The sequence below is a fragment of the Phacochoerus africanus genome, chromosome 6 (genome assembly GCF_016906955.1).
Source record: "Phacochoerus africanus isolate WHEZ1 chromosome 6, ROS_Pafr_v1, whole genome shotgun sequence".
Classification (NCBI taxonomy): domain Eukaryota; kingdom Metazoa; phylum Chordata; class Mammalia; order Artiodactyla; family Suidae; genus Phacochoerus; species Phacochoerus africanus.
In genome coordinates, this window is record NC_062549.1 from 86,155,882 (window position 1) to 86,175,865 (window position 19,984).

At 43.0% G+C, this 19,984-nt stretch overlaps 1 protein-coding gene across 5 annotated transcripts in view; it reads right to left on the bottom strand.

Moving 5' to 3' along the window:
- PBX1 (PBX homeobox 1) overlaps positions 1 to 19,984 on the bottom strand; it is a 348,477-nt gene that overhangs the window by 68,786 nt on the left and 259,707 nt on the right. For 3 of the 5 annotated variants that reach the window (XM_047784034.1, XM_047784033.1, XM_047784032.1), the window contains 4 exons: positions 14,622 to 14,757; positions 9,363 to 9,522; positions 1,786 to 1,898; positions 346 to 435 (listed from right to left, as the gene is read on the bottom strand). In XM_047784034.1, coding sequence (XP_047639990.1) covers positions 346 to 435; positions 1,786 to 1,898; positions 9,363 to 9,522; positions 14,622 to 14,757 — 499 coding nt within the window. The remainder of the gene's footprint in view (positions 1 to 345; positions 436 to 1,785; positions 1,899 to 9,362; positions 9,523 to 14,621; positions 14,758 to 19,984) is intronic. The other 2 variants (XM_047784036.1, XM_047784035.1) reach the window with 1 other exon arrangement.

Sequence of the window (19,984 nt, forward strand, 5' to 3'; positions counted from 1 at the left end):
TTCCCAGGACCCCGCTTATGGCGACATTTCCTACCACTGTTGTACTAGGTGTCACCTGTTTAGCAGCCCCTCTCAGCTGAACGCATGTGGCCGCAGGTGCCATGCAAACACTGATCGTGTCTGACAGCGCTAGACGCCAGCTGCCTGCATGAAGCCTGCCCAATCGCCACATTTTTTTGAGGGTAGAATGCTGCCGATGGCATGACCGATACAGAAACAAGAAACTAGGTGACCGGAAAGCTAAGATAAGTCCTACTAAGTGGCATTCTGAGCCCTATGGCTTTGAAATAATTGGTAGTGATAGAATAAAAACAAAGGGTGGGGGGGGGAACCTTGTTTTCTTACACTGATGCCCTGCGGACTGTACATCTGACTGGCTGCGAGTCCGTCACTGTATCCTCCTGTCTGGCTGATAACATGGCGAAGGGTATCCACCTAAACAGATGAACAACAACAGAGAGGAAATTAGTCAGGGTGACGTGGGGGAGGGGAGGCAGAGCATCATCACACAGGCTACCATTTGGCTGTGCCAAATTAATGCAATCATCATCGGAGATGTTCTTCCTGGGAAAGGAACCGTTAGGAGGAGGCTGGGCCTCTCTCTGTGCCGAATCCATATCCTTTCTGAGTTCAGTAAGCAAGACAGTATAACAGTTGGCAAAAGAAGGCTGGGATTCCCAACACTGAAACAAATTCAACACTGCTGCATGAGATGGCAGGGACCGGGTGATGGGGTGGGAGTTAGGGTCGGGGGAGTGAAGAGATTTTCCTTTCCTTCCAGATCAGCCCATATAACTTCTTTTGCTAGGGATCCTACAGAAGTCACGGTTCTGGGTACAGGGGCTCGGCCAGCCAGCTCACAGAGAGAGCCGTGTGTGACTAACGCTGTCTTTCTGAGGACTTAAATAAAGGCCGGTTTAGTCATTTGACCAAAGTCTGACCATATCTCCTCAAATTTGTTTCCAGGCAATGTTTCCTGAGCCGGGGCGGGGGGGGGGGGAGGCTGAAGCACCAGCCGGTTGGTCTATTCCAGGTACATAATGCTTCCTGTTGCCCATGTAGGGTGGGATCCTGGCTGGGCATGGCTCAGACCCCAAGCACACTATTTCACCCTGTCACATCAGGCTGTGTGCTGACACAGGAAGATGGCTTCTGAGCCATCGCGAAGGCGAGCTGCTTACTTACTAAGGAGCACTGAGGGTTTACACCGCATGCTTGATTTTTGTTTGCCAGTGTGGATTTAGACTCATCACCACAAACCCAAGTCCCTTGACCTCAAGGATGACTGAGAAGATGAGTTTAGTCAGCCTTGGCTGGGTTGGTTTTTAAAGGTTAAAATGAAACCATGAAACACTAAGGTATGTGCTTACTCATTAATGACCTCCATACTGGGCAAATATTGAGAGTGGAAAACCAACAAACAAGAGAGAGACCTGGAAAGTGAGCTGATGGACGGGACTCATCCTCCCTTTCCCTTACGTGAGCAAATACACTGGGTTCACATGCCTGGCCTCGGTCACCTCACCCTGGGCCTGCTCCTCTCCTGCTCTCCTACTGTGATTGACAAGCCAGAGCCAAACACGTTCACAAAGTGTGGACAAGATTCCCCATGACCACGGTTGTCTTTGTTCTGGTTTGGTTGTTGATAAGGTTTGGTTCCTACATCTCTCTCTGTCTTTGTCTCTGTTCCTCTCTCTCTCTGAACAGAAGCAGGAAGTGCCAATCCGACTGAGGGCTCCTGGACTCTAAGGCATTCACCTGGTGGCACATTGGCTGGGTCCCTACCTGTGATTGCACGTTGGCTCCAACCTGGGCCCCTTGGTAAGAATCCCCATTGAGTGACTGCACGCTCATGAACAAATCTCCAGAGTTTGACATGTTAAAAGAACTGGAAGAACCTGGAAAGGAAAGAGTGAGGCACCTGAATCACAGAAAGGAAAAGGCTCAACCCCCGCAACTAACAGCCAAGAGGAAGCATGACATGCAAAGCAACCCCCCAAATAAAAACTAAAATAAAAACAACATCAACAGAGTCTGGTTAGTAGCATGAAGAACAGAGCAAGCAATAAAGGGTGCATATCATTCATGTTATCTGAAGCCACATCTTGCTGCAAGTTGCCATTGGATGGCTTCCCCTTGGCGACTTCGAGCTGAGAAAGGAAACATTTACTCTTCTCAGCTTGGTCTATTTGGATGGAAAACAGTCTCTAAGACTCAGGATCTTTCTCTTTCATGCCTCTAAAGTTCTAGGACTGGCTGGAGGACCGAAAGGTGGAGGACCGAAAGGTGGAGGCTGGTCAATGATACTCCTGCTACCATGATGGGCTCATGAGCTCTTTGGGTGCATCTCTCTCCATGATGGGCACTGGATTCTAAATAAGCCATTGCCACCCTCATCTACTGTCACGTGGGAGTAGCACCTGCAGGGAGTGGGGGGGGGCATGAAGGCAATGTCCCACATTAGGGCTGGCCCTGTCTGCTGGCATTTCTATTTCTAGAAAGAAGGTGAGGTTCCCTACTGGGTGGCAAACAGTCCAAGAGAGCCACAAGGACTACAAAAACATGGGAAGATAATATGCTCTTTCTGCTACCTGCCATTCTGGAGGAAGATGAGATAGAAAATGGGCCAGGAATTCTTAAGCATGTATGAAATACGAAGTGCTGATAATAATAATGATGATAACAATAACAGTAATAATAATAATAACATAATAAATGGGCCTCCAGAAGAGCAGGTATCCACCTGCTTTCACCTCCTAGTGAAGCTTTCCCTCAGAGAGTTAGCCTGGAGACGCACCACCCGGGTTCCACTGGCTCCACTGTGGTAAACCTAGCCCACCCTCAACCTAAACACAAGGCGGTGGAAAAGCTTGATATTATTCTGAAGTCATCGTGCAGCTCAGCGCATTAGGAAAGAAAGCTCAACGTGCAAGGTTTGGTTAAAACATGACGTTAGCCTGGAAAAGGAGAGACCTCAGGGACCCAGGTCAGTTCCACTCTATTGTTTTCATCCCTGTGTTGCTCAAATTGCACTGCTGTCCTCGAATTCTGAGACAGCCAGCATCCGTGTGGAATCAACCACCAGTGATTCATGCCCCAGCTCTGACACTTCCTTTCTTTTCTCCCAAGATAGGAAGTTTGTGCTGTCCTAGAGCACTGTCCCGCCCCACGTGAAGAGCTGCAGCTAAGCAGAACAGAAGGCTTCTTTTGCTCCTGGGTAAGACCACATAACTAGCAAACGACTTCTACACTCTGCCCTCTGCCTAATTATCCATGGTATCCTCATCTTTCCAAGGCAAGAGCCGTTTAGAGGAACCAAATGATTTACTCAAGGACAATTTACCTGGGGACAACTTGGGGCAACATCCCCATTTTGCTTTGTTGTTTGGGGTGTTCAAACATATGCAAAGAAGTAGCTAAGTACTTTGCTACATAAATGGGTTCTCTGTGCTTACTTCCTTCTTGGGTGGCGGGGGCGTGGCGGGGGAGGGCTGCTTTCTTTGGGGGTTGGGGGATGACCCAAGCACCATCCAAAGAACTGTGACATCTTTGTAGCCCTGAAACATGTCCTGTCTCACCTGGAGCGCATTTTTCGGTTTAGCTTATCTGAAAGGAATTTGAAAAGTTGGGTCTTAGGCAAAATAGGCCCAAAATTGGACCAGGTGTGGCTGACACCAATCAGTGGGTGGAGGCTTCGACTTGGACCTTCCTTCAAGTAACGTGGTACCAATCTTTCAAACTGTTCTCCCCAACATGTGGGTGAAGTGGTATGTAGCAAAGATCACCCTCTTATGTTAAGATATACAAGACCCAGGCTTCTATGTCCTAGTTATAGACTTCAAATCTCTTTCAACCACAGTAATATCGCCAAAATATTGAAAGCCATTTTATAATAAGCATTACAACACACACTTACATTTAAATGCCATTAGAACCAAGGACTGTCAACGCTAAGAACCCAATTATATTGTTGATAGGATATCAGATTTTCCCCCCGCTGAGAGTGTTCAGTTTGAAGCCCAGGTATTCTATTTCTCTCCCAATCAAATACCATGTAATAAACATACACTCTAAATGCTTGGTTGATGGTTTATTGGAAATTAGTTCACCAACTGAGAAAGGGGAGAAACCCCCAAAAGGACTACTCGAACGCCAAGTTAACACGGCATCCATGGGACCATGAAGGCACGGAAGTGGGCCGTTTACAAGATATACACTGCAATTGACACAGATGATTTTTAAAATACATGTGCATAGATAAACTGTAAATACGTCTGGCTGCCTCATGTACATAGAGATAAATATGCGCATATCAATGCACCTCATGTACAAATGCATTTGAATCACAGCAGTAATTGCAGGAAGAATCCCTGGGCTCTTGGCTGTGCTGTTTCAGCACTTCATTGTCTCTGTACACCCATGTCCAACACTGCCATGGCTTCTGACCCTCTGATAAGTATCTAGAGGCAGTGATTCCACTCAGGGAAGAGACCAGGTGCCACTGATATCAAAATAAAGCAGACACAAGCCCACACAAAAATCTAAATAATGAAGGGAAGACATATTCTTCAATTGGCACTGGAAGTTGGAAAGAACTTAAGCTGGGGAGGATGTGATTCATAGACAGTTAGTAGGTGGGCTCTCTTGGAGGTGCTATGGAAGTCTCAAAGAACTAACCCAGAATGACCTGGTTTGCTGACCAGGAACCTTACCTGGTAACCTTACCTATAGCAGGTGGCTATGAGGTAATTAGTAATTACCAGAAGCACATTTTAAGAGGCGCTTGCCATTTAAAGGTTCTGAATTTGGCTTGGGAAAGGAGACAAATGGTTCGTTTAAACTATAATCCAGACATATGGGGGCAGGTACAAAGCTAAATTTGCACTTAACTAGACAGAGGAGAAGTAATGGATCATCTAAAGATTCTGATGCATTTGCTTACGCAAACACGACAACGTGGAGATGTGTTAACATCCATTTTTATAACACAATTTCCTGAATGCTCTATTTCTACTCTAAAGAGTCTCTGAGAGAATTAAATTTGTTCAGGAAAAAAAAATTCAGTTAACTTCAAAATCCAAAAAATAGAATGTTAATGATAAAATCTAAACCTAGAGCAGGGTTTCTTGACCTCGGCACTATTGACACTTGGGGACAGATAATTCTTTGTTGGTGGTGGAGGCGGGGGATGCTTTACATATTGCAGGATGGTCAACCACATCCAACGGATGCCAGTAGCAAACAACCCCCACAACGTGCTAACCAAAAATCCCCCCCTGGGGTACAAGTTTATCCCAATTGAGGACCAATGACCTAGAACAAGAGTGAATTTACTTTTTCTTCCTAAGGAACTCAAGGTGTTTAAAAGTATCAGCTCATTAATACAACATTTTTATGAAACAGATGGATGGCAAATATTGCCTTAATTTCTTCAGTTTAGAAATCAAGGCTCCACATAGATTAGGTGGCCAGACTGATCAGACTGGACTTCCATACCATTTGGAGGCTCAAAGAGCCTCTTTGCTCCAGAGAGGCTTAATCAGGTCATGCTTGCCTCTCTATTTTCCACGATTCTGCCCTTCCAAATTGAAAAATCACTGTTACTTTCTACTCAGGGCAAAGTACAAGAGGGACAGTTGTCTGGTTCAATGCGAAATCCCTCTAGCAGGTATGCATGTCCAGGTTCTAGGGTTCCAATCCCAGGGGGCTGGTGTTTTCATTTTCCATTTAGAAATTAAGGGGAGAAACAAAGGAAGAAAGAACACAGCCTAAAACATCACTAGGATAAATTCTTTCACTTGGTTTTAATAAATAGTCTCTGGATGTGTTACCTCCTTTCTAACTCTGTGTAATCTTCATAAACTTCTCTTAGAGAGCCAATGTCCAGAGGTTTTAACATGATAATCTTCCACCAATCCAGAAAAACACCAAACCTCCTATTAGGGGTATAATCAGAATATGTACAAAGGCTGCTGCTGACTAACTGGTGTCAGAGGAAGAATTGTCATGGCAGAATCTGCTGTTGTCCTTGACATACACACACATATAACTAAGTAAGAGAATTCAAATCCGGGAGCTCTGAGTCTCAAAAAACCAGAGGTTACTTAGCTAATCACAGATTCTGATAAGATACCAATGTTGAGGCTATGCCACAGAAAATATCTGTAACACACAGCCAATTTCTTTCCTCTTGGATGTGGAAATGTTCTCTAACCTTCCAAAAAGATAACCCAACCTTCCTAAAAGGGCCCTATTTTTTCTAAAATATTAACTCTTCTTTTATAATCTCATCAAAAATAGGAAATTGAGAAGGTTTCACTTTAGGTCCTTCCAGAAGAATTACAGACCCAGAGTTATAACTATTGCTTCAACTGGTCCCCATTTTTACTCTTTTTTTCCCCAAACTTAATTTTCTTGTTTTCCTTCTATTTTTCCTCCTTTCCCCATCCATTTTGCCCAACTTGCTGGTGTGAAATATGAAGTATGCCAAGTATCTCTAAATGCTTGCTAATTTCCCACAGGCCCCGGCCCTAAGTGATTTTCATGAATTATGCTTAAGGAAATAGGAGGCCAGGCTCATATCAACAAATAGGAATATTTGGACATGGCCTAAATAAAGACACTAAAGTATGGCTCTTCACACAAAAGCCTCTAGAAGGAAGAGGATTTACTTGCAAAATATCTTCCTTGCAGTAGAAATGACTATTTATATTTAGTAAAGCTTCTAGAAAAAACTCCTACTTTGATAATGACGATATAATAAGTTCCCAGATTCCTAAACACTAAACTTCAAAATCAGCCAAAATATATTTTCACTTATGTACTTCTCATTTCAAACTCGCTATTTCAATTATCATTTATCCTTTGGGATTATCAAAGAGCTACTATACAACATGATATACACCTTATGTGAAAAGGTGAAACATTTTACAATTCTCTATCCGTGTAATGATTTGGGTTGTGTTAAGAGCAAAGAAAACACAGAAAAGCCCTTTTATAACTTTTCCTGTTAAAACGTTTATCTTTGAAAATTCCATGCTATTACACATATACAATAGTATTTTCTTTTATCTCTATTTTAGAAAAAGCTCTACAAAGGGGTTCCTCTGCATATTATTTCCGACAACTTAGGCACAACTGGAAAGCTTAGCTCAAATTTTCCATAATAATTTACTTTGTGCTCAGAATAGTCACATGAAGTTTAAGCCACCAGAAAAATTCCTTAGAAAACTGTAATCACAGACTGACATTCCCAGAGGGCCAACATGATTCTTAAACACAGACTAGGGGGTTAAAATGCTTACTTTTCCCTTTTGAAGTGCTTTAGGAAAGAATAAAAACTTACGAATTTAGTAACGAAGGGAGTCCACGGGGCCTTTCTAAGGCCTAGTCATCAATCATGCTAAGCCATCTGCGATGCAGATATATCAGGGACAGGAAAAAGTCATTTTGATATCTGTTTTGCATTATGATAACCTTTGCAGGAGTGTTGAGTGTGTTTTTGCTAATGTTGACAGAACTGTACTTCTTCCAAAGAGACAAGTGAAAATGTCTGCTGAGCAGTGCAATTCAACTAGTGTTGCTGGGTCTGAAATGCTTAATAACTGACCAGATGGGGAAGAAGGAAACTCTCTGGTTATTGAACCCGTTAGCCTCAATCCTTTGTCAATCATACCATGATGAGAAGAGAAGGAAACACACACACACACACACACACACACACAACCTCAGAGGCAAATATGCTTCCCAAGGTTACCCAATCTGGAGTGCCGGGAAAAAGAAAACTGGGTTGAATTCCACATTGTCTTACCACAGCCACATTTACAAAGCCCAGACCACTTTATGCATGATTCCATTTAAACAAAAGAAGGCCATGGCTGTACAGCCCAGTGACTTGGAGAACCTTACGATAACAAATTAGTGCATCTAGAAGCTCACAGCAGACACTGGTGTGGGAAGCTTTACATCCCTTCAATATTAACCCACTGTATGGTAGAACTTATTTTGGGGGGCAAATGAGCTGGAAGGTCAAAGACACCACATATCCCCCCAAATGTTAGAAATTAGATTGAAAAAATCGTACGATGACCTAACATATTTAAATGTGTGACCTCTTTAGGGCATCAGTTTTCTTAGATGTGCACCCAGAGCCAAAATCAATGCATCTGGTTCATTATAGGGGAGAGGTAATCTTAATGGGAGACTTATTATTTATTTATTTATTTATTTTTGTCTTCTTAGGGCTGCACCTTCAGTATGTGGAAGTTCCTAGGCTAGGGATCAAATCAGAGCTGCAGCTGCTGGCCTACATCTCAGCCACAGCAATGCAGGATCCGAGCCGCATCTGCAACCACAGCTCACGGCAATGCCAGATCCTTAACTCACTGAGCGAGGCCAGGGATCAAACCTGTGTCCTCATGGATGCTAGTCAGATTCATTTCCAATGAGCCATGACAGGAACTCCAATCTGAGACTTCTTTAATAAAGTCTTACTTAATAAATAAAGACATTCAATAAGGAAACATTTCTGGTTTTCTCTTTTAAAAAAGCACCAACATGCACACCTTCAATAGCAATACAAATACCATGGTTATACTTTATGCATTACTGACTCTCCTTTTTCACTCATGGAAATTAAGAGCTGGTGGTACAAGGAACACCCCAAAATGTACCATGGTGGCCTAAACTCTGAAATTAGTGATACAGTGCATAGTCAACTAAAATAAAACCAGGAGCATAGCACATGACTGATAGTGACAACAGGAAAACTAAAATGAGTAACTTGAATTAATGACTGGCAATTTTCTTTGTAGTTTACATAAAGAAAACCAACACAATCCAACATTAAAGGAAAACAACTATAAACAATGGATAATAATAACTGTAGTTGGCTTTGCAGATCAAAACATTCTGATAAGATATTTAGAGTGAATATTCCTGCATGGAATACATGGAAGTAGATGACCCAGACATTATGTGATGGGAAGAGCAAAAGAGACAGGATAAAAATTCATATGAAACAGACTAAATTGCTAGAATCCCAAGGAAGTAGCTCTAAGTATTAGGTCAAGCTTACTTATTGGAATCTCTGAAAGGAGAAATTAGAGGTCTCCTCAACAAAACCAACCAATTTCAAAGAGACACATTAGTGCAAACGCTCAGACAAGCCCATCTCATTAACAGCAAAACACATTGTTTTTTAGAAATAAAAGGAAAAACCAAAAGTATCATCAACAATAAAAAAGACAATAAATACACAAATCAACCAATCAAAAACCCAAAGAATTAAAAGAAAACTCAAATACAGGAAAAGCAAATATAAGAATGGAGAAAAATTCCCCCAAATTAAAGAAAAGACTAACCAGCTGAGTTGGGAGTTGAGGGTGAGTTAGCTTGGCTTCCGTGGGCTGACACATTGGTAGCAGTGACAGCTGTTTTGGCAGCATAAATATTGGCTTCCTCTTGAAATTTACCTATGTTCTTCTTGTACCGGATTCGCTTATTTCCAAACCAGTTTGATACCTAGAGCAGTTTAAGAAAAGACAAGAAAGTTAGAGTTCATCCTGCACAAACATCGCAGAAGAGAAGGAAGCTCTATGAGAAGGTTAAAGAAAGAGGCTGATTGGTTTTACCCTAACTCTGATTTTGCAATATCGATGAAAAGACCTGATGTAAGAGCCTCAAAAGGAGCAACTACATATAATAAGATCCTCTGGCTCCATTTAACACAATCTAGGAGTTCCCATCATGGCTCAGTGATAACAAACCCAACTAAGATCCATGAGGACTCGGGTTTGATCCCTGGCCTCACTCAGTGGGATAAGGATCCAGCATCGCTGTGAGCTGTGGTATAGGCCACACACTCGGCTCAGATCCCATGTTGCTATGGCTGTGGCAGTGACTGGCAGCTGCAGCTCCAATTCAACCCCTAGCCTAGAAACTTCCATATGCAGCCGGTGAAGCCCTAAAAAAAAAAAAAAAAAAAAAAAAGACATATAACACTATTTAGAAAAACCACTGTGACAACATGTTTTTCCTATGGAAGAGCTGTTCATTTAACTAGGACCCTTTTAGTTTAGGGCAAGCATTTTAAATCTGCTTACCTCTTAAGTAAATAACACTAAAATAAACATAGCATTTCAGGAGAAATGCCTGTTACTTAACGCTAAAGCCAACCCTGGGGAATCAAGAGCCACAGACCTTTGACTATCCATATAAATCTACATCAACATATGGGTGCATTCATGGATAGATTAATTTCACATTTTTATTTTATTAGTTAAATAACTTTAAAAGGGACTCAATTCTTAGTTGCCCTGCTACATACTTGAGGACCAATATAATTCAATCCAATAGATCTCACTAAGTATTCTGTGCAAAGCTTGGTGTTATCTACATAAGGAAAAACGAACCATACCACTGATTATTCCTTTGAATTCCAGGCTTTAAGGCCGATACACAAAATAAACCTAATTTACTTTCATTTGTTATTTTATTTCCTTCAAGTGGCTCACAGTGGTTGCCCTGGCTTGATTCTGTGCCCTTGTTCCCTTTATACCAAGACCTCTGCCAGACACAAATGTAGACACAGTTTACTCCTATAATTCCTGCCTTAGGAAAGCTTTATATCCCATGTTCCAGATGTGATTTCATACTAAAATGCTGTGGTTTTTGAATATGGTGAGGGAAGAAGTGGGTAACACAGGTACCACAGCTTACATGCAATTTAGTTTGCCCCAACAGTAGCAGATAAAGACAATCCTTGCAAAACTATTCTTATTTTTAAAGTGCATTAGCTAAATTTAGAAATTGTATAAGGCCGTCCCCCACAGACCTATACAGCTTATACTTGGCAGAAATGCCAAGCCTTTGTTATAAAAATCAAACCACACCGTTCCAATATTAGTGAACTAGAGAGAAAACAATTCGAGAAAATGCTTTCTTTGTATTGTAAATGTGAGTACCTGCCGGAAGAGAGGTTAAGTAGAAGGGCACTTCTGTGTCAATTTAAGGACCACTGCCTACCTAATTTCACTCCAAAATTCATGTTTTTCTTGATGTAATTTTCACTCTTCATAGGAATCAATTGTAATTATGGTTGTTTTTTGACTTAGTGGAATAGAGAAAGAAGAAAAGAGGTAGGGAGATTTTTCTGAGATAACTGAATGAGCTGGAAAAAAGGAGGAAAGAGGAAGGTAATTTGGAAGGACTTTTGAGGAGGAGAGGAAGTGCCTGTGGTCTAATTAAATCGGCTACACAGAGAATGGTGAGGAGAAAGAAGGTGGAGAAAGGACGTGGTGGGGGTAGGGTGGGGGATGGTCCCCTTCTATATGAGAATAGATGCTCAGGTAGGTAAGACGTAAGGTCAATTCAGGCAGTTCCGACACTGTCCACTAGGGGGTACCATATGCCTTGAACCACATACAGAACTAGTGTTTTTATTCATTAACTCACTGTTCAACAGTCATTGACAAGAGTCTACTGTGTGCTAGGCGCTAGGGATATGTGGATGGATGACTGACACACTCTGAGACAGGTAATACAGAAGGAATCAATTTCAGATTCTCTGGGGAAAGTCTGATTCACGTTTTGAACATGTTAAGTTTGAGGAGCCCATGGGCACAGCCATGGTGAAGTCCAGTGGGAGGTAAGATATATGAGTTTGGCGTTCCAGGAAAGAAGTCTCATTGGGATATTCAAACAGAAGTATATTTGCAGCTGTGAGCATGGAGGGGATCACTCAGAGTAAGTGTGTAGAGCAGTGCTTTTCCAAGTCAAGCATGCATGGAGGACTTATTAAAACAGACCCTTAGCCTCCTCTCCCCCCTACCATAGATCTCTGATTCAGGGCTGAGGTGAGACGCAAGAATTTACATTTCTAACCAGCTCCCAGATGTTGCTGAGTCTGCCTTCTGCAGACTGCACTCCAAGCAGCACTGGGATAGAGGATGGGCTGTTCTGTTCAGGGATCAAAGGAGAGGAAGAGCATCAGTGAATGAGCATATCTTTGCTTTAGACCATGAGAGGACCAACAGTAAGTGACTTAAGAATAGTTAAGAGCCATGGGCTAGGGCATGATACGATGAGGGCTAAAGAAAGAACCTATTTTTAGGATAGGTGAAGGTGGTAGACTGTTTAAGAAGACAGCAGGAATGGCCCAAAGGAAGGAGAAAACTCCAGAGGAGATAGTATCAAGGAAACCAAAGTAGAAAAATTTCAAGATGGCAGGGTAATTAATAATAACAACAAAAGGCAAGAAAAACATAGCCAAAGGCATCCCCTAGATGTGAGAACTAGAGGGAGATTTAATAAATCATGTGATCCAACAAACCATGATTGGTAGATGGGAAAACTAAGATTCCCAAAGAAAGAGTAAGTTCCCTAAAATCCCACAGTCGATGCTTAGCATAAGCATGCTCCTAGCCAAATGTTCTTTCTATGATATTATATCACATTGTTTCCCACTGAGGCTTGTTTGGCAATGGTAGACATGTTTGGTTGCTGTTCAGAGGAAGTGAGGTGATAAGAAAGGAAGAATGATATGGCCTTGGGGTGGATGGAGGAAAGAGAAAAGTGATAAAGTGTGTGTTACTAATCATTTTAATGGACAAACTACTTGTACTTTGAGTTTCCAGGATGAAGGAAGTAAAGGTTGCTGGAACAGGCCAGGACTCCGTTTTTCATTCAGATACAATACAGACTAGATTCTGAAGAGTTCATTCTATTTTTAATACGGATTTGGAATGCCAAACCCCAGAAATCTGAATTCAAACAATACAGTGATTTCAATTTACTTTAGTAGCAGAAGATTCCATGCCTGACATTCACTGTTGTGGGCTAGTGATGTGGTTCGTACCTGGAACCACGTTGCAAACATGCAGAGAGTATCAAAAACCATCAATTCTCTTTTCTTGTGGACAAGGGGTCTAGATTTGGACAAGAATGGTTAGAAACCTAGATAAAACCAAGCCATGTGAATTAGACCACTGATGTTCTGCCTTCCCAGGGTTGCCAAGGCTGGAAATGACCTTCCGCTGGGTCTAAGTACCTGAGGAAGGTCTGGGTTGAAAAAGGAGTCAATTCTTTCTGCCTTACCTGAAAGGAGGCTGCCAAGGCAGCTGCAAAACCACCCCCAGCTTGCTGGGGAGACCCTGGCAATCTCTTCATTGTAGACCCCCGTGTGGAGTTCTTTATTCTGACTAGACCTAATTCTGCTTAGCTAAACACAGGTTGATGGGAATCAGCACCCAGCAGGGAGTAGCAGAAGCCAGGATTCAATTCAAGGAAGTACAGATGCTCAGTTTATACAAAACAGCACCTACGCCATTTGGAAAATGTGAAGTTTTCTCACTAAAGTGAGCCTTTTCTTCCCAAGGCTCCTCCCCCCCCACCAAACACCCTTTCTGGAAATACCAGTAGGTGCAATTCTCTTTCGTCATTCTGAAAAAAACTATCTCTGCGAGATTTCAGAGCAATCAATCCCTACGGGTCTTAGCTAGAGACTGGTGGTGGTATTTGAGATTAAGACTGAGTAAGAAGTTTGAATGGCTCCTTTGAGTGGACAAAATCTAGATATGCATAAAACTTGCCTATTTCTCTACTTCATATTAATGCGGAAGGCTCCAGGTCTATAAAAATTTTATGTCGTGTATCTTTCCACATCGATAGGCACCTGTTACAGTTATTGCTCTTTGGGGGGAGGGGGCACTCAGTGACATTTTGTGCAATCACTCCAATGTGATCATGGTGACATGTTAAAATTCCTACACTCCATCAGTTACAGAAGGAGGACATCAAGAGAGGACATCTGAGTCCCTTTCATTTAAAGTTCCCTTCACTGACTCTTAAAGTTTCTGGGTTGGGGAAAGAAAAGTGAAGTTGACTACGTTTGAGAAAACAACATAAGAAAGGCAGATGGCTTTCCAAGTGCACATAGGGATCTTCACCCCTTTGAAGCAATGCAGAGCTCAGAGGGAGGACCCCTATCCCCATTTTAACACTGTACTCTACTTAGTCTTCTCCTGCTCCTGCTGGTCCCTCTCAAGTTTTCCCAGGTACCTTCCTGGAAACATTCTTTGTCTTACTTTCTTTTTTTTTTTTTCCTTGCTTTTTAGGGCCTACACCCCAGCCACAGCAACACTGGATCTGAGCGGCATCTGCGACCTATGCCACAGCTCATGGCAACACCAGATCCTTAACCCACTGAGCGAGGCCAGGGATCAAACCCACACCCTCGTGGATACCATGTCAGGTTCCCAGGCTAGGAGCTGAATTGGAGCTGTAGCTACCAGCCTACATTACAGCCACAGCAATGCAGAATCCGAGCCACGTCTGTGACCTACACCATAGTTCACGGCAACACCGGATCTTTAAGCCACTGAGCAAGGCCAGGGATTGAACCCACGTCCTCATTGATAGTAGTTGGGTTCATTACCGCTGAGCCATGACAGGAACTCCTGGAAACTTTCTTACACACATTATGTGCTCACCTTGCCATTTCAAGGCGTACGTTGATGGAACTCATAAGGCCTGAAAGTTCAGTAAAGCCTAAACCTCCAAGATTCCACCACATGATGCCGCCATGGCCAGGCTACAGGCTGTGCCCTCAGCAGGCTCCTTACCTGGGACACTGTGATGCCACACTTCTTGGCTAACTCCTCTTTGGCTTCCTCACTGGGGTAAGGGTTGCTGAGATGGGAATAGAAATATTCGTTCAGGATTTCTGTCGCTTGCTTGTTGAAATTCCGTCTCTTTCGCCTTCATAGAGAAATAAAACAACAACAACAACAACAAAAGAAAAAGTTCACACCAAATACACACTGAAAGGGAGAGAAGAGGACCTACATATGGGAGAATAACATTTTTCTTTTTAAGGCCGTGCCCGTGGCGTATGGAAGTTAGAAGGCTAGGGGTTGAATCAGAGCTACAGCTGCCAGCCTACACCCAGCCACAGCAGCACTGGATCTGAGTGGCATCTGCGACCTATACCACAGCTCACGGCAACACCAGATCCTTAACCCACTGAGCGAGGCCAGGGATCAAACCCACACCCTCGTGGATACTATGTCAGGTTCTTAACCAACTGGCCACAGTGCGAATGCAGAACAACTGAGTGACAAGTGCACAAGAGGAGGTTTGCACAAAGGGGCCAATGCTGAAAGCATCACTACGAGCAGGTGTTAAATATTTCATTCTATATTGTCAGGACACTGAACAGAAGAATTGTCACACATATTTAGACAGAGTGGTGAGAGGCATGAATTTTCAAAATCAAGCCACCCTGGACTAACTGAGTACCAGCTGGGTGATTTGGGACGCCCCGCTAAACCTCAGCTTCTTCAAGTGACAGTTGGAAGAGCCATACCCACCTCATGGGGTGAGAGTAAAGGAGAAATGAGGTTCCACATAGAAAGGACTCAGCACCATGCCTGGTACACAACAAATGCTGGGACTTTTTGGGGACTCTTGCTACCAGCTTCCAGGCCTTGGACCTTAACCCTCATAGCCATCAATTCAAGTCATTCATTTTTCACAACTGGTGAGGAAGCTATGGTTATTTCCATTTACCAATGAAGAACTAAATTCAAAGGTCACTCAATTGGTATGTTATAGAGGCAAAATATTCATTCAGATCTGCCTGACTACAAAACCCAGCCTCTTTCTTGTGTATGAACTGCCTCCTGGAAATGACACAGAGACACTGTGGCCATAAGTTAAAAATCAGTTACTGTTTTCTCTCTGTTCTATCCCCATATAAGTGCACGCAACATTTTTTAAAAGCGTTAGGGAGGAGGGGAGGGAACGGACAGAAAGAAATTAACCCCCTGACTGTTTGACCTCCCTCAAAAGGAGAGAAGCGGCAACTTCTTAAGCAGGAACAGCTGCTAAATGGTAAAACATAAGTCCAGAGAAATCTTTTTCATCTATAAGGTTGCTAAAAGGAAGAAAACCACTTTTTGAATAAAAGCATTTTTCTGCCTTTAAAAAAAAGTGCTAATTGAACTAATTTAGAGTGAGAATCACTTTACTGCCTCCTCCCAGCTAAGGCCTGAGGATAGCTGGCTGGGGGTTGCTTATGGATGCTGGATGCAGGCTGCAAGGCTGCTTGCAGATGCTGGCTGGCTCTCTTTGGGGGGTGGGAGTGGGGGTGGGGATGGGGCCTCTATCTTTGAATTAGCTCCATTAGCACTTTTGCCTTTCCTGCTTTTATCAGAAGCTTCTCCTTATGGGGAAAAAATTTTTCCAGAACATCCTTGGTTATGCCAGGATATAGAATTTTCCAATTTAAGCCAACAGCAAGCACTGATCACCTTGCTAGACAGGAAATTCAGCTAATGTTGTATTTTCAGCGTCCCACTTGGATTAATTAACACAATAAAGTGCCTGATTTTACCAGATGAACTCCATCTGTCCAAAGGTATTAGCCACATCTGCCCAGATCATGCCAAGCCCAAGTCACTCTCCCAAATCATGCTGAGTTTCTGGGTCACCCAGCAGCAGAAATTGGGCCGACTGGATTAAAAGGCTTAATGAAAAAGGAGGCAGGTATCAAAAGCCCTTGCATGACGGGAATTTGAGGAAGATAGCCAAGTGGCTAACAAGGTCTCCAGGCTAGTCTTTAGATAACCTCTGGCTTCCTCTGGGCCTAAAGAGAACAGTTGTTTTAGGCCTAGGGACCCGGTCCCTGAAGGTTTCTCTAATTAGGAGAGCCTCTCCGTTCCTTCAGTTGTTTGCATTAGCCTTACAGTGTATTTCTTGGGATTCTTCCAATTGAGCTCAAAGGAAGCCTCTCTGGAATGAGCTGGGGTACGGGATGGTACAGCTGTTCCTGGCTCTCTCCTCCTTGGGAAGCGCAGTCTTCCCGCAGGTGGTCTCACATACTCTGATGGCCGCACTTACCACCTCTTTCAGGGGCTGTCTCAATCTAAGACCTTTGACACCCCAGAATCAGCATATTGCAGCATTTCAAGAAACCCAGTGAAACGGATACACTTCTGTCAATAAGGTTATTTGAGCTAAGATACCTGATTTGCTTTGCTTTGGCTGGAAGTGTTTTCAGCTCAGTAAGTTAACATTTGTTATTTCAAGCCAACAAAAAACTCTGCTGGTCCGACATCCAGGTTAATTTAGGAAATGTAGACCTTGATTACATTTTAGGGATGGACCCTTTGGAATCACAAGCGATTTAAGAGGGAAAAGTGTAAGCACTATGTTGCTATCCACCAAATGGGCTGTTTCTGCCCAAAGGCCTCTCCTAAGAGCCGACACCCCATCGGCCACTGTGTATCCCAGGTACTTCAAACTGTGTTTCTAAAACTATTATCACCTTCACCCAAACCAGCTCCATTCTCTTTCTTTTCTTTTCCACATATCTAATGACATCACCGCAGACCCACAGTTCAGTGTATTTGCTCTTCTGCCTGTCCATTCATTTGCTGGTTCATCCTTGAAATATCTGAGTACCTAGTGTGTGCCAGAACCTGGGAGTGATTCTCAATTCTTCTTGCTCTCTACCCCTCCTCGGATGACTGGCCCCAAAGCAAGTCTTACCAGTCCTGTTTTTCAAATCTACCGCTTTTGTTCCATCCTCAGGGTCATGGTTATTTTTGAAACGGGTTTAGAAGAAACACTGTCATATAATGGTCTCACTAGTGTGGTCCAACAGCACTTTCTAGAATGAGGAAGATAAATGTTCTCTGATCTCCAACATAGTGGCCATTAGCTACACGTGGCCACGGGACAGCTGAAATGTGGCCAGTATACCTGGAGAGCTGTATTTTTAATTTTTCATTTACTTTCATGTTAATTAATTGAAATTTAAAATCAAGAAACTGCAGACTAAACAGTGTGACTTGAGGCGGATACTGTCCCAAAATAGTTCCCAGACAGCCCTCCTGGAAAGAAAGAATAGATGCTCAGCCCTGGGGCACAGCATCAAAAGCACGAAATGTGTACAAACCTCTTGCTTCTGTCTGCCCCATTATATACCAATGGTTATCTTAAAATAAGACAAGTTTCCTCCAAATAGTTGAGTGAAATGGGGAGAGCACTTCCTACTTATTCTGTATTTCCCCAGTGGTCTCCTATCCAGTCTCTAGGCATTCAGCATATCTTCAGGAAAATCTCTAGAGGAATTCCTCCAAACTATGGATCTGATCAGGAAAATGATGATGATGACAATGATAAATATATAATGTGATCCTTATTATTACAGCTGAATTATTGTGTGACTGCTATGTTGCAGACTGTTTTTTTCTTTAAATATTTTTATCTTACTTATTCCTGTATATAGGATTATCCCCATTTTAGAGACACAAAAACTGAGTCTTAGGGAAGATAAGCCACAATCCCAGGACATGAAGGTAGTCAGGGTTGTAGCAAGAATCTGAACCCAAGCAGTGCAGTTTAAGAACTGACCCTATAAATTACTACATTCCTTCCTAAAGAGCTCAGAGGGTTTCTGCTGCTTAATAGGCCTGATAGGAACTCTTGCAGTTAATGTCTTTCAGTCGATCTCTCCCATCCCTGGCGCCTCCTCGCCCAAGTCCTACACATGCTCTACATAATTTCATCTAGTTTTATCAGATGCTTCTTCATTCCCCAAAGACACTCACAGCATTCATGCTCCCGGGCCTCTTCTTACCACCCTGCATATTGCTCTCCCACAGCTTTCGCCATAAGTTTACATATGTCTGCACAACAAACTAGCAAATCCCTCAAGGAGAGGTGCCATGCTTCACATGTATCTGGAACCCTGATGCCTGACACAGTAAGCACTCCAGGAAGTAAGGCCTGTGGAAGGGGAATGATGTTGTTTTACTTTGCTTCTGCAATTCCTTCTGTTTGTTAAACATCATACTCCTCTGAGATTTGGCACAGTCTGCCTCACCCCAATTCTCTCTCCTCCTTCTTCAGGTGAACTTGACAGGTGTACTTCCTAGGTTCATGCATACTTTTTTTTTTTTTTTTTAATTTTATAGCCACACCTGAGGCAGAGGGAAGTTCCTGGGATAGGGGTCTAACCAGAGTTGCAGCTGAAGGCTACGCCGCAGCCATGGCAACACTGGATCCAACCTACACTGCAGCTTGCAGCAACGCCGGATCCTTAACCCACTGAGCAAGGCCAGGGATCAAACCCGCATCCCCACAGAGACTATATCAGGTTCTTAACCTGCTGAGCCATGGGAACTCTCATGTACACTTTTATATTCAGTTGCAAGAGCACTTGTCCCAGGAGATTAAGAGCTCTTGAAGGTAGGACCCACATTTACATGCATTTTTTTAAATCTTTTTTATTCCAGTGGCTAATACAGCCTGCGACAGAGAGTAAGAACCCCCTTGGAGAAATAAGTAAGTCTAAATACAGCACCAGGCTGTCCAGACCTTACTGGCTGTCCTTTCCTCTTTCTTGCCGCCCTCTTTGCTAATCATTTTAGGGAACCCATTGACCAGGGTGAGGTACCAAGGTATACTTCCAAAGATGTGTTTAGGTTCTTCCTGTTTTCTCCAGCAAGATGTTATTGAAAAAAGTGTACAATTACTGTATCACTTGCAAAATCATTAAGAGGTTTACAACTCCTCTCTTTCGTAGTCCTGACAATAAGCTTACCAAGTTTTACAGCACAGTGTTTGGTATACAGCATGAGATAATGAATGAATGAGTGGAATTTCTTTTTTCTTCTTCTTTTTTTTTTTTTTTTGCTTTTTAGAGCCGTACCCAAGGCATATGTTAGTTCCCAAGCTAGGCGTCTAATCAGAGCTATGACTGCCAGCCTGCGCCACAGCCACAGCAACACCAGATCTGAGTCGCATCTGTGACCTATACCACCTGCTCACCGCAACGCTGGATCCTTAACCCACTGAACAAGGCCAGGGATCAAACCCACCTACTCATGGATCCTAGCTGGGTTCGTTAACTGCTGAGCCACGAAGGGAACTCCCTGAGTGAGTGGAATTTTTAAGTGCAACTTTTCCGGCACAGTTA